This window comes from Suncus etruscus, chromosome 9, assembly GCF_024139225.1.
Source record: "Suncus etruscus isolate mSunEtr1 chromosome 9, mSunEtr1.pri.cur, whole genome shotgun sequence".
NCBI classification, from domain to species: domain Eukaryota; kingdom Metazoa; phylum Chordata; class Mammalia; order Eulipotyphla; family Soricidae; genus Suncus; species Suncus etruscus.
Window position 1 is genome coordinate 35,343,058 of NC_064856.1, and position 16,102 is coordinate 35,359,159.

Below are 16,102 nucleotides of genomic sequence, written 5' to 3' on the forward strand. Positions count from 1 at the left end.
TCTTTAAGAGACCTTCTTTTTTACTATCCGTTACTCAAATTTGAATTTTATAAAATATGAGGATAGCAGTCAAGATCTGCTCTGACATTATAAACTCTTTTGATACTTATTTGACAGTAAAAGCTTGAGATGAGCAGACATGAGTCTATTTTACTTATTTATCCCAAATTAGTATGATGCTCATTCATATATTTTGCTGGAAAGATATTCATATGCTTGTTTCCTCTATATACACACAAACATGTAAGCATGTGTGGGTGCACATGCATTCACACACAGACACAGACACACACAGACACAGATACACACACAGACACAGACACACACAGACACAGATACACACACACAGACACACAGACGCACACAGACACACAGACACAGACACACACACAGACACAGACACAGATACACACAGACACACAGATGCACACAGACACACACACACAAGACACAGACACACACACAAGACACAGACACAGACACAGACACAGACACACACACACACACACACACACACACACACACACACACACGGGATAAAAGGTCCAAACCAGGGGCTGGAGAGATAGCACAGTGGTAGGGCGTTGCCTTAGACGCAGAAGGATGGTGGTTCAAATCCCGGCATTCCATATGGTCCCCGAGCCTGCCAGGAGCGATTTTTGAGTGTAGAGCCAGGAGTAACCCCTGAGCGCCACCAGATGCGACCCCAAAACAAAATAAAACCAAAACAAGACAAAAGGTCCAAACCAAAAATCTTCAGAACTTATAACTCTAATTTGTAGGTGCAAAGAGAATTTAAAAGGATATACTTTGGTGTGATAAAATAAATCTTTTAATAGTTTCACTTAAACATGATGTTAGTTTTTTTTTTTTTTTGCAATGGTTGAGGCCTAGCACTCACCATTTGCTGGGTAACCAGGTGTAAGAGGATCGCCAGCACCATTAAGATTTAAGACATTTCCACGCTGGACACCACCTCTAGGAAGATTCCACCCATCTGGATAGGACTCTACTCCAGGAGCAAAGTAATCAGCAGGATCTGAGTATAGAATAATTCCTTTGGCACCTGCCAGCTCAGCATTTTTAACCTAAAAAAAAAAAAACATGGCCTTTATAGGTCAAGTTAGTTGTTTTGAATTTGGTAAATTTGGAAGGTTAGGGGTGCTTTCGCAAGCAGTGTTCAGAGTCTCAGGAATTTCTTAGGAACTCAATCTCTCGGCCTACTTAATCACAATAGTGATTCTCATGGACCATGTGGATCCAGGAATCTGAGTCTTTCACTTAGGGTTATGTATCTTAAACTCTACCATTTCTCGGCCCCTATATTCAATTTTTATAATTAGACTTATAACAATATTTCATAAAGGCCTTTTTATTTATTTAATTAATTTTTTTTGATGGCACTCAAGGGTAACTTCTGGCTCTCCACTCAGGAATTACTCCTGGAAGGCTCAGGGGATCATACGGGATGCTGGAGATCAAACCAAGTGCTATTTGCTCTGGCCTTAATTGTTTAATTTTTTTTGGAGGGGAAGGGAAGGTTTTTGGCCACACTCAGTGACACTCAGGGGTTACTCCTGGCTAAGCGCTCAGAACTCACTCCTGGCTTGGGGGCCACATGGGATGCTGGAGGATCAAACCTAACAATAGTACGCCCTAAGCTAGCGTGGACAAGGCAGACATTTTACCACTTGCACCACCACTCCAGCCCCACTTGTTTAATTATTGACCTGTTTTAAAAATGAGTTCCAAGAACTGAAATAGCAGTAAGGGAAATTTGAATAATTTCCATTTTAGTGGTAGCAAATATTCTTCTTGTTTCCTTCCACTGTTAAAGATGAACAGACTGGTCTAGAAGCACAATAAGGAAGTCAACTCCACAAGTCAGATTTCTGTTCTCTATGGCTCAAAAGCAATGTTCTGTGCGTGTATTTGATTTCCCACGAAAAAATTGAAAATTAACAAAGCAAGTAATAGCAATATTTAAAATTGCTACATTAAAATTGTTTTTTCTCACTACCAATAATTATGCATATTATAAAGTAATTTAGGTCACAAAGAGATAGTAAAAACATTCAAGAGAATTGACATTCCAAGGGGAGGAAGAGTGGGGAATGAAGGTGATTAAAGGCTCTTAATTTCTAAATTACTTGAAGGCTCTTGGCACCAGCAGGGAATGCTCTGTTGATGGGGATCCTGTTTTGATTCTTTTGTCTGCCACTTCTCTCAGAGGAAGTCAATCTACAGTCTTTACATTAGCTTCCCCTTCCATACCCATCCTTTTTTGAGATGTAAAGATCCACTTAGTCTTGATTGGCCTCTGTCCTTCCTCCTATTTTGATTGTCTCTTAACAATAAATACTACAAAGTGGAAGACAGTCAAGGTTCATAGTCTTCCTTCACCTTCCATGAAGCTAGGAGTCCCCTGACCACAAGCTCTTCTTTCTTATGTCTGTCTTGTTTTCTTAATCCTCACAGTGTCCCTGCGTCAGGCCCTGGGGCTGGACTATGGCAATTAAGGAACTAGTCTTGCCTGCAGTCCAGCTCAGTTTGACCTCTAGTAGTACAAATGCTACATTAAGCACTGCCAGAAATATCTTGGAGCGTAAAGCCAGAATTAAACCCTGAACATTGTTTGATGTGGCCCCCCAAATTAAAAAAATATATATACATATATATTATTTTAGCAAAATTCTTCAAAGGTAATATTTAAAACAAACATACTCAAGGTTGACAATAAATTCAATAAACATGTCTTTGTAGCTCACACACACAATTTGCAGGCATTAAACAATCTGCCTGTCTTCCAGAATTTCTACTTTGAGATAATTTCAGTAACCCAATTTGATGCTCCTTTCTTCATGCAAGTAAATGTGTCACCACTAAAAGTTAAGCATATAACATAATATGGGAGAAATCTGGCTCACTGAAAGTTTCAAGGATGTGGTACTATACATATAAGGTATAATTTTTGTATTTGTGAAAAAGAATATGATTTTTTACCTTATTTCCTCTGAAAATTTTTCCATATCTGGCAATCACAATCTTCCCAGAACAATTAATTTTCATGTCCCGTTCAAGTTTAAAGAAGTCTTCAGTTCGTGCATAGTTAACATACACTAGGTCACCCTGTTGAGATCATAAATGATTTAAGATAAGACTCAATTCAAGGAGGTGATATTTTCTCTGTATGAGGATTGCCTCATAGCTTTGAAAGACTTAGAAGCAAGAGAATACAAGAGCCAGTAAAGTATGGTTCTCAGATAAGAGATTCAAGGGAGAAATCAACTTTAATTGAGAATGCAATTAACTGAGTTAACGATCTATGAATTTAATAGTAAATTTCTTTTAATCTCTTTTTTAGAGTGGCTTTGAACTTATAGAAGTGCTCTCCAGAAAATCGTTTATATATGCACACTGTTGTATGCAATTTGAAAGAATTCAGACATTATAGGATGAGTTCTTTAATGAAGGCTGGAGATGTGATTCAACAGTTGAACACATTCCCATTGAGAACAGTCAAAAAGAGTAGTTGAAGGAGTTTTCATAAGCAGCAGGCTTATGAGAATGTTTGGGTATTATTATTATTATTTGGGTTTTGGGTCACACCCGGCAGCTTCAGGGGTTACTCTTGGCTCTATATTCAGAAATTGCTCCTGGCAGGCTCGGGGGACCATATGGGATGCCGGGATTTGAACCATCCTTCTGCATGCAAGGCAAATGCCTTACCTCCATGCTATATCTCTGGTCCCATGTTTGGGTATTATAATGCTTTTTAGGTGTCAGGTTAATATCACTTCTGTTGGGACCTGAGCTCTGAACAAGTAGGGACGCCATTTTGTAAAGGCCACATGACAGGCTTCTTAGACGCCATTTTGTAAGAATCACATTGTGTAAGCCACAAGCTAGGTCTTCACAAGCCTATTTCCATAGGCACTACCCTAAGCTACCTGGCCATACCAGGTGACCTATCAGGGAAGGACAAGGGAGCAGTAGGAAGATACCCCTAGACAATAACCAATCATTTTAGAGATCATCAGAAAACTGAAACCTCCCTCTTATATAATCTGCTTCATGAATTTGGGTGGGGCTCATCTCCTTAGGGGGATGGCCCTGGCTGGCCAGTATGTGCTTCTTGTTGGTAGATGGATTAAAGTATTATTAAACTTTATTTCAGTTGTGTAGTCTCATTCGTTTACTCTGTACCTGAGTAACTACCATGACTAAGCATAACTTTATAATATATAACTTTATAATATCTCAATCAGAAACTCATCAGTATTCTCCAAATGTCTCTTGCCAACTTGCTTTCTAAATTAATTTTGTAAAGTACAATATACCTCTCATATTTTTATATTGGCATTAGAATTATACCTATTTCATTTAAGAAGCCGGGCGGTGGCGCTGGAGGTAAGGTGCCTGCCTTACCTGCGCTAGCCTAGGAGACAGACCGCGGTTCGATCCCCCGGCGTCCCATATGGTCCCCCAAGCCAGGAGCGACTTCTGAGTGCATAGCCAGGAGTAACCCCTGAGCGTTACCGGGTGTGGCCCAAAAACCAAAAACCAAAAAAAAAAAAAAAAAAAAGAAGCAATATTATACCACTGTATATGTATCAAAAAAGGACTTAAGAAAGATGTGACATACTTTTCAACATGTTTTGAAAAGTAGAAGGGCTATTTTTCAGAATGTATCACTTATTCCTTATTTCTTTCCCTTGTATTTCATTACTTCATCCTCAATAGCATTTAAAATAAAAACATTCATTTGAAAGTATATATGCATACCACTCATATCATAGCATATCATAGCAGCACTCAGTACAATAAATAGCTAAGAATTGGAATCAATCCAAGATGAGTAGATCATGAAGGTGTGGTACTTATAAACAATGAATACTACATAGCTCCTAGGAATGATGCAATTATGTAATGCCTTGTGACATGATGGAACTGGAAGATGTCATGTTAAATTAAGTAAATCAGAAGAAGGATAAAAACAAATTAATAACATTTATATGTGGTATATAGAATAACTACAGGAGAAAATGTGATGGTTTAAGTGGGAATGTCTAGAACAGTCTTGACCCCCAGAGTATAATGAGGAGAAGTTAAAAACAGATTGGAGGTAGAGAGAGACTGATGGTGAAAGGGGCCAAAGAATGTTCAGGTACATTAAGTGGTATTACGGAAGGATAGATCTAAATATCCAAATCACAGAGTCAGCAACACTGAAATTATGAGACCCAAATTTTAACAACCAAACTTAAAATGGTGCCTATTATGATAGCAGGCTGGGAGATGGGTTAGAAGGTATGAGATCCAGGGGTTTCAAACTCAATTTACCTGCGGGCCGCAGGAGGCAAAATCGGGGTGATCCTTGAGTGCAAAGTCAGTAGTAAGCCTTGAAATTGGGGGGTGTGACCCAAACAACTAAACAAAACAAATGTTGTATGGAGGGCCGTTTGCGGCAAGCAGGCCTCGAGTTTGAGACCCCTGAATGTCTCTGGGGGAGAATATTGGTGAAGGGCAGTTAGCACTGGTGGTAGGATTGGTGCTAAAACATCATATATTGAAACTCAACTATGAAAAATTTTGTAAATCATAATGCTTTAAATACATTTTTTTTTTTACGAAGTAAGTGATATTTTCTCAGGCTACTGGTATGTGTTACCCATATTCATCAATGAAGGTGTCTGGTTTAACAACCAGTGTCTACAACCACTGCAGTTCTCAGCTGCTCCAGGTATTATTGCATCAGCTATGGGCAATCTTTTTATCACAGACCACCTGTTGAAGGGCTGATCTGTGTGGGAGAACAAAGACTTGAGGATCTGAACTCAATCATATTGAAGAACAATTTTGAAGAATTATAGAACTGCCCATTAAGTTGACTGAGACTGTCTTTCACAAGGCACTGTGGTGTTATTTCCCTGATCCTCTAAGTTCCTAATTAACAATATTATTTTAAAGTCTATTTCAGTTCCTGTTAACTATAATTTTGGTGTTTTGAAAATGTATTTTTTTCAGAAAAATAATCAGAGTAAGTTATTATAATTATTATTAGTATAATATTAAGAATATCACACATTTTAATGAATAACAAATATTGAATAATATTTTACTGAAACATATCTTGCAATGTAATAAATAAGCTATTAATTGCAGTGATGTTATAAATGTACTATTAGCAACATTTGGCACTAAATAAGTCACTGCTAGAATGACATAGGACTAGGCTTTAGTTACCTTCATATTTCTTTTTTTTATTTGTTTGTTTTTGTTTTTATTCTTGGACCATACCTAGTGGTGCTCAGGGCTTATTCATGATTCTGCACTCAAAAATTAGTACTGGAAGGGCTAAGGGAATAGTGGATTGAACCTTGATTGGTCGTATGCTAGCACATTAACTGCTATACAATCTTTCCAGCCTCTATGTTCATATTTCTTATATCGTACATATTCTGAGAAATGTTAAACTAAAAATGAAAGTTTTTCCATGGAAGTTTCATTAAAATATTCAAACACCACTCAAGTCCCCTGAAATATATACATACTGACTTTTTTTGGGGGGGGTTCACACCCGGCAATGCTCAGGGGTTACTCCTGGTTCCATGCTCAGTAATCACTCCTGGCAGGCTTGGGGGATGACCGTATGGGATGTCAGGATTCGAACCACTGACCTTTTGCACCAAGGTAAATGTCCTACCTCTATGCTATCTCTCCGGCCCCACATACTGACTTATTTATCCAAGTTAAATATAATGATATTGACTGGAAATTTTGTTCATTTGCAAATCTTTTGACTAACCAAATCTTGTATTACCTATATATTAGAATGTTTCACTACCTTTATATTGAAAGTAATTGTCTCTCTTTTTGGAGTCTTAAAGATATGCTTCTCATGCCCACATATAGACAAGGGTGGAGGGAGGACAACATTGGTGGTGGGAATGCCCCTGATTCAATGTCACTATGTACCTAAAATACTACTGTGAATGATTTGTAATCCACTTTGGTCAAAATAAAAATTATTATTTAAAAAAAAGATATGCTTCTCATATTGTGTTCTAGAATATATTGAATGTTACCTTTCATTAAAAAGTAAAAACATAGGGGGCCGGGCGGTGGCGCTAAAGGTAAGGTGCCTGCCTTGCTTGCGCTAGCCTTGGACGGACCGCGGTTCGATCATCCGGTGTCCCATATGGTCCCCCAAGCCAGGAGCAACTTCTGAGCACATAGCCAGGAGTAACCCCTGAGCATTACCGGGTGTGGCCCAAAAAATAAAATAAATAAATAAATAAAAAATAAAAAAGCAAAAACATAAAGTTATTGTGAATAAGATATATAAAATAGTATAGCAAAATCTCACTGTAAGTTCTCAATTCTGTGGAAAAGTACACTGAAAAATTGATGATGTGAATATATTTCTTTAAAGCAAACCATGTCTTCCTTTGGAAAGTTCTCACACATGCTAGTCTGAAGCAATGTCTGAGACTAATATTTTATATTTTCATTATTATTTTTACTAATTGCTACATTTCTCATAAAATATGCACAAAAAATTTAAGTTACTAAAATAGTTATTTTAATGCTGTCTTTAGAATTCAGTTGTCAAAATTAGATGAAGATATGTCACTTTTGTTTAGCATTATTCTAGAAATTAGGAATATAGAAAATTCTTATTTTCAAAGGAACTTAATATTCATGTAAAGTATAGAGATAATATGATAAGCAGCAAAATTAACAACTATAGAAATTATATAGTATATTAAATGTTGATAAACATTCAGACCAGAGAAATAATCTAGTGGGTAGGGCACCTGCCTTTCAGGAAGCTGACCAAGGTATAATACCCTGTGCTCTATATAGCTCCCTAATAATCACTTTTAGGAGTATTCTCTGTGAGACAGGATTAATTCTGAGCACCACTATGTATGCAACCCCAAAACACTGATAAGTACTACATAAATTTTGCCAATATTAAAAAAAAAGCAGACAAATTAAACTAGTACCATGTTTCCCTGAAAATCAGATATCCTCCAAAAATAAACCTACTTACAGGCTTCCTTCTGGGTAAAATATAAGGCATACCCTCAAAATAAAGGCCCGCTAGACTCTGGCTTAAAATAAAAATTAATTTATTGTAAACTGGTTGCTAGGGCCAACTCTACTGGCATATATAGGATTCACAGTTTGTCTGGTTTGCTGGTTTGCATTGACAATTACCATACTACCGTACGGTGTACAGGTAATAAATTTCCTTTATTTTCATTTAGCAATAATTGTGTACCACATTCTTCTTCATGGAAATATAAGACGTCCCCTGAAAATAAAACCTAGCACATCTTTGGGAGCAAAACTTAACATAAGACACTGTCTTATTTTCAGAGAAACAGGGTACTAAGATGTTGCAACCTTAACTAAAAATAGATATGCTTATTAAGATAGCAATTGAATCTCTGCTTCATTCACTAAAAGGATTCCTTCTGATTAAATTTCTTCTTAAAAGCATGCAATATTAATGCTATTCATCAACCTTGTGAATACAGCTTTATCAATCAACTAGATTACAGCCAATTTCATTTTAATTACATTAAAAACATAAATGTTTATTTAAAGCCTATCCTTATTTAATATCACCAATTTTGAAAGTAGTTCTTTTGTTTGAGAGTAGTTCTAAAATATCTGCAGATGTAGTTATCACTGAATCAAACAGTAATATTCACAAAATTATGATGGAGAGATGATTAGACATTAATTTAAGAATGACAGATCCAAACCACATTACCAACAACACTGAAATTATGAGTGATGGTGGTAATGGTAGTGTAGGTAGTGATGGTAAATTGGAAAAATTGGTGGAGGAAAGAAAATATTGGTGGTGGACTGGTGTTGAAACCATTGTATGTTTAAAACTTAATTATTAATAACTTTGTAAATCACAATGCTTTAATAAGATTTTTTAAAGGTCAAAAAATAAAATAACAGACTTAAAATGCAAATGTGTTTGATAGTACTTTTAAAATGTGAATTGTCTAGGCCGGAGAGATAGCATGAGGTAAGGCGTTCACCTCGTATTCAGAAGGACGGTGGGTGGTTTGAATCCCAGCATCCCAATAGTCCCCTCAGCCTGCCAGGAGCGATTTCTGAGCATAGAGCCAGGAGTAACCTCTGAGAGCTGCCAGGTGTGACCCAAAAACCAAAATAAATAAATAAAATGTGAGTTGTCATTATTAGTTTTTTTTTTTTTAAAGCTTTGTTTCACACAGTGATCATTGTCAGACGAGATCAGGCGCGTTCAGGGTGGTATGGACGTAGACCACACAATGATCATTGTAAAACTTATACTGTACCATTGTTTTATAGCTTGGAACAAATACAAATTGGCATTGTTGAACTAGAATTATTTTCCCCAAACTTTCATTATCATTTTCTTGTTGAGAGAGAGAATTAGAATGCAATCTCAGGTGATTCTCAGACTATTGAGCTTGAGTCTGAAGATGTATAGAAGTGCAGGCCCTGTTGTGTTTAACTCATCAGGGCCACTTTGGTCAGCTCAGGGCTTAGAACAGCTAGGAACTAAATCTATGTTGGCAGCATGCAAGGCTATTCTCTTAAAGCACAGTCCTGATACTAAGAATAAATGTCTTCTTAAAAACAAATAAAAGTTCTGCAATCATTTTGCCACAACAACAAAAAATGTGAAACTTTAAAATCATCTAATGATTTTCCACACTTTTCTATTTTCAAAAATTTGTATGTTGTACTTTTTAATAATTTTCATTATTTTCTGATTCATAAAAATGTACAAGAATTAAAAGTGCCTATCACTGCAAAAAACTACAAGTTTTACAAAATTCTTTTAAAGACATGCACTTACATTTATTTAATAATTTCTAGAATAGGTAAAATTAATCAATGGTGGAAAAAATTATCAGTGACAGCTTCAAGTCACTATAAAGAGAGTTCTCTTAGAGATGATAATGCTCTATACTTTGAAGAGGCTTAGATTGGTCAAATATTAATAAGTATATCTATATATATACTGAATTTGCGCAACTCATGGTAAATATCTTAAAATTAATAATAAAAATAAATATTCCTTTTTTTAGTTCTTAACTGTGAGAAAGCAGCAAATAGTTAATTATATCAAAAATTTTCCTTTTTACCTCTTGCCTGCACGAGGGAATTCTAATATTTATTTTATTTATGCAAGTTCTGCAGTTCAGGGATAAAATCTATAGCTTCATACATGCAAATGTGTTTGATAGTACTTTTAAAATGTGAGTTGTCTGGGCCGGAGAGATAGCATGAGGTAAGGCATTAGCCTCGTATGCAGAAGGATGGTGGGTGGTTCATGTGTTTTATATGTGAACTATATCCCTATCCTCTTTGTCCATGGATGTGTGCATGCATGTGTGTGCATACATGTGTGTGTGTGTATGTGTGTGTGTGTGTGAGAGAGAGAGAGAGAGAGAGAGAGAGAGAGAGAGAGAGAGAGAGAGAGAGAGAGAGAGAGAGAGAGAGAGAACGCGCACATGCTATTTTTTACCTGGGGTATTCCTTTTGGAGAGAAAGCACTGAAAGGTGGTACAACATTTGAAACATTTTCATATCCTGGAGGAGGTGGTTCAAATAATGATGTTTTGAAAATCTAAAGAAATAAAACTAAATAAGTAAAGGGAAAATATATATAATTTCACATCAGCACAGAGTTGATCATTTAGTCTTTTGTTTAGAAGGAGAGGGATTTGAAGATGGTAAAGAGTTATTCCTGGCTCTGTGATCAGGGGTCATTGCTGGCAGTGCTTGTGGTGCCAGAGACTGAACAAGGATTGATGTCTTAACTCTTGAGCTACATCTCTGATCCCATTCAGTCTTTGAAGAACATATAACAAACACTGAGTACTTTACTGTAAAAAGGTGAAGATATTTTGCAGCAAATTAACTTACTACAACAGGATCCCTAAGAACCAGCTTTAATAAGAATAGTTTAGAGGCCAAATAAAACAACAAAATCACTAAGCATCTTGCACGTTGGGTCACTAGATTTCCGAATAACACCAAACTTTGGTAGTATTTTTTATAGTGTGAACCTATAAAAATGCATCCTACTTAGTTGATTAGAAACTTAGCAATAGTTAAATGATTATAAAATAATAGTGCCAATAAATATAACTAATAAAAATCACAACATCATCATTCATTAATTCTCAATCTTTTCAATCACACATTACATTCAAGATTCATAAGAAAATATTTCACAGTATAAAGAAGATAGAAAAAGCATCCCTGATAAATTTTAATATTATTGAATTGTAACAATATTTGGATATATATATATATTTGTTTTTTTGTTTTTTTTTTGTTTTTGTTTTTGTTTTTTTTTTGTTTTTGGGTCACACCCAGCAGCGCTCAGGGGTTACTCCTGGCTTTATGCTCAGAAATCACTGGCAGGCTTAGGGGACTATATGGGATGCCGGGATTCAAACCACAGACCTTCTGAAGGCAAAGCAAATGCTTTACCTCCATGCTATCTCTTCAGCTCCCAGAGATTGTAGAGAGCATTTTCACATAAAGGTGTAAATTTGGAAAGAACATACCTAGTGAAAATATTTCCCTTTCCTTTCTCTTCTTGATACATTTTGCTTTTCTTTATTTGCAGTCCTTTTCTCTTTCCCTTCCTTACCTCATTTCCGTCTCCATCAATTATTGAGATGTAGTTGAGATGAGTTTTATTTGGGTAGGATAACAGAACATCATAATGAACTAACTCAACAGAATCCAGGCCAAAATTTTTCCACTGAGATTGAATTTGCTTTGCAAGATGAAAGTTTTGTTCTGTTCCTGCTAAATGTGGTATCCTTGTAAAATTACTGATAAAAAAATTGAAAATTGAAATTAATTATAAATATTTTTTCAACTTCATCCAAAATAAGGTAAATTCAGCCAAATAAGTTAAATTTATATTAAAATTATTTGAAATCTGATATATTAAAAAGACAAAATCAGGGCCCGGAGAGATAGCACAGTGGCGTTTGCCTTGCAAGCAGCCGATCCAGGACCAAAGGTGGTTGGTTCGAATCCCGGTGTCCCATATGGTCCCCCGTGCCTGCCAGGAGCTATTTCTGAGCAGACAGCCAGGAGTAACCCCTGAGCACCGCAGGGTGTGGCCCCAAAACCAAAAAAAAAAAGACAAAATCACATTAATACATCAAATAGAATTTTGGGGGGGGTATTCTGGGGATCCAGGGCCTCATGCGAGGAAAGTGCTCTACCCAAGTATTACCCATGATCCAAAATAGATTTTTTAAGTATATTTTGTTGTTTTTTCATTAGGTTTTGGGTGATATATGGTAATGTTTAGGGGCTATTCCTGGATTTGCACTAGGATTACATCTGGCAGTGCTCAGAGAACCATATGAGATGCAATGTATCAAACCTGGGTCAAGCACACAAAAATACCTCACCTGATATACTATCTCTCTACCTTTATTTTTAACTTTAATGCTTTATTTATTTATTTATTTTGGGTTTGGGCCATACCTGGTGGTACTCAGGGGTTATGCCTAGCTCTGCATTCAGAAATTACTCCTGGCAGGCCCAAGGGAACCATATGGGATGTCCGGTATTCAACATGGGTTGGTTGCATACAAGGCAAATACCCTACATGCTGTCTATTGCTCCAGTCCTTAATTTTAGTGCTCTAATTGTACCCACTGAAAAAAATAAATAAAATCACATCTTTGTAGAGAATTATAATGTGTGATCCTGAAGGTAGGAAAGTGTCCAATTCTTAAGATCCATGCATCCTGAGATATTATGTACTATTCCTCACTGCAATTTTATATTGGAAATATAAAAACAGTTATTCAAAAGAACAACTAAACTGTGAGGTGCTAAGTACTACTAGTAATTGCATTTATTTTAATTTCATTCTATTAAGAAAAATTTGGGGGAGGCATACCCAGCTTATTCTAGGTATTGTGCTTAGTAATCACATATGGTGGTACTCAGGAAATCATAAGTAATGCTAGAAACTGAATCTGAGTTAGCCAATCACTTTAAACTCAGTATTAACCCTCCAACCCTGCATTTATTTTTTAAATACTGAAAACTACATCAAAGTGAAAATTTTCTATAAGTAACCATTTCTAAAGCATCTTCATTGAGAAATATTTAAACATAAGCACAAAATTTCAGACTGAATTTCCTAAGCTCCATAAATCATGCAATCTAATATACTTAAAAATCTATAATGAGAACTAGTGTTATCAACAAAACACTCTACTCTTTTATGTGACTTTAAAAAAACCAACAGGCATGAGGCTGGAGAGAGAGCATGGAGGTGGGGCATTTGCCTTGCAAGCAGAAGGATGGTGGTTCAAATCCCGGCATCCCATAAGGTCCCTGAGCCTTCCAGGAGTGATTTCTGAGTGTAGAGCCAAGAGTAACCCCTGAGTGCTGGTGGGTGTGACCCAAAAAAACAAACCAAAACAACACAAAACAAAAAAAACTAACAAGCAACTTGGCTGTAGTAATCATAATATTTTTTGAGAAAAAAAAATTGCAGTACTTAGGAAACCATATATGGTACTGGGGATTGGCCAGAGTAGCCATTTGCAAGGCAATTGCAAAGCAAGGCAAGACTATCTCTCTGGCCTAATAACTCTAATTTAAAATGTTTAATTCTACATAGTATCTTAAATTTTTATATGGAATCTCAATTATCAAGGACAATCGCTCTCAACCACTCAATAAGTAAACTCAGATTATTTTTATTTTTGAAATGAAGATATTAAAATAAATTAAAATGTTTGATTATGTTAAAATCATTTAAATTGTGGGCAAGAAAGATAGCATTACAGTTAAGAATATTGCCTTAAGAACAAGAAATTGAGCTCCCATATGATTCAGCAACACCACGTCTAGGGATATACCCTAGGGAGACAAAAACACAATGTAGAAAAGGCATCTGCACTACTATGTTCATTACAACACTATTAACAATAGTCAGAATCTGGAAACAACTGAAGTGCCCAAGAACAGAGGAGTGGCTAAAGGAACTATGGTCCATCTTCCACTATGAAATACTATGCAACTGTTAGGAAAAATAAAGTCATGAAATTTGCTTATACATAGATAGATATGGAGAGTACTATGCTGAATGAAATTTGTTAGAGGGAGAAAGATAAACATAGACTAATCTCACTTATTTACAGAATATAAGAAGAATAAAAGATAGTGTGCTAATAATATCCAGAGACAATAGAGAGGAGGACCAAGAGGACAAGACCATGGTAGGAAGCTTCTCACAAACAGTGGAACAGTGTAGCTAGGACAGAAAAGAGATCACTATGACAATAATAGTTGATACTGATCACTCTGGACACTAACTGGGTAAAGGCAGAGACAATGTGATATGCATGATAATACTTCACTAATAATAGGGCTAACCACAGTGTCTAAAAAGAAAAATAGAGAGAAATAGAGACAGAGACACAGAAAGAGATATGAGAGAGAGAGAGAGAGAGAGAGAGAGAGAGAGAGAGAGAGAGAGAGAGAGCTTAATCATGAACAACTTTGTAATCATGGTATTTAATACAAAATAAAAATAATTAAAAAAAAAGAGTTTATTGCCTTTTGTGCTGGCACAAAATCTTGCCACATCAGCCTTCCTTCCCCACCCCCCTCTTTTGTTCTCGTGGTTATTATTTGGTTTTGTTTTATTTTGTTGTTGCTGTTGTGCTTTTTTTGTAGTTGCTGGTTTGCGTCTTTTGGTTTGTTTATTTTGGTTTTCTTTTTGTTCTTTTTTTTTTTTTTTTTTTTTTTATTTTTTATCTTTATTTAAACACCGTGATTACAAACATGATTATAGTTGTATGATTACAGTCATGTAAAGAGCACCCCCCCTTCACCGGTGTAACATTCCCACCACCAATTTCCCAGATCTCCCTCCTCCCCACCCCCCTACACCTGTACTCGAGACAGGCTTTCTACTTCCCTCATTCATTCACATTTTATGATAGTTTTCAGTGTAGTCATCTCTGCAACTGCACTCATCACTCTATGTGATGAGCTGCATGTCCTGAGCTGCACCTACCAGCCCTCATCTCTCTTGTCTCTGAGATATTGTTAAAAATGTCCTTCATTTTTCTTAAAGCCCATAGATGAGTGAAACCATTCTGCGTCTTTCTCTCTCCCTCTGACTTACTTCACTCAGCATAATAGATTCCATGTACATCCATGTATTGGAAAATTTCATGACTTCATCTCTCCTGATGGCTGCATAGTATTCCATTGTGTATATGTACCACAGTTTCTTCAGCCACTCATCTGTTGAAGGGCATCTTGGTTGTTTCCAGAGTCTGGCTATTGTAAATAGCGCTGCTGCAATGAATATAGGAGTAAGGAAGGGTTTTTTGTATTGTATTTTTGTGTTTCTTGGGTATATTCCTAGGAGTGGTATAGCTGGATCGTATGGAAGCTCAATTTCCAGTTTGTGAAGGAATCTCCATATCGCTTTCCATAAAGGTTGTACTAGACGGCATTCCCACCAGCAGTGAAAAAGAGTTCCTTTCTCTCCACATCCCCGCCAGCACTGCTTGTTTTCCTTTCTTGTGATGTGTGCCAATCTCAGTGGCGTGAGGTGGTACCTCATAGTAGTTTTGATTTGCATCTCCCTGACGATTAGTGATGTTGAACATCTTTTCATGTGCCTTTTGGCCATTTGCCTTTCTTCTTTTTCAAAGTGTCTGTTCATTTCTTCTCCCCATTTTTTGATGGGGTTAGTTGTTTTTTTCTTGTATAGTTCTGTCAGTACCTTGTAAATTTTGGATATTAGCCCTTTATCTGATGTGTATTGGGTGAATAATTTCTCCCACTCAGTGGGTGGCCTTTGTATTCTGGGCGCTATTTCCTTTGAGATGCAGAAGCTTTTCAGCTTAATATAGTCCCATCTGTTTATCTCTGCTTCCACTTGCTTGGAAAGTGCTGTCTCCTCCTTAAAGATGCCTTTAGTCTCAATGTCCTGGAGTGTTTCACCTACATGTTGTTCTATATACCTTATAGTTTCAGTTCTGATATCAAGGTCTTTAATCCA

At 36.5% G+C, this 16,102-nt stretch overlaps 1 protein-coding gene across 1 annotated transcript in view; it reads right to left on the minus strand.

Annotated features, from left to right (window-relative positions):
- Positions 1 to 16,102, minus strand: part of LOC126019133 (Putative N-acetylated-alpha-linked acidic dipeptidase) — a 71,068-nt gene that overhangs the window by 43,770 nt on the left and 11,196 nt on the right. Inside the window, exons 3-6 of the mRNA XM_049781326.1 lie at positions 11,690 to 11,876; positions 10,553 to 10,654; positions 3,004 to 3,129; positions 902 to 1,088 (exon numbers count right to left, since the gene is read on the minus strand). Coding sequence (XP_049637283.1) covers positions 902 to 1,088; positions 3,004 to 3,129; positions 10,553 to 10,654; positions 11,690 to 11,876 — 602 coding nt within the window. The remainder of the gene's footprint in view (positions 1 to 901; positions 1,089 to 3,003; positions 3,130 to 10,552; positions 10,655 to 11,689; positions 11,877 to 16,102) is intronic.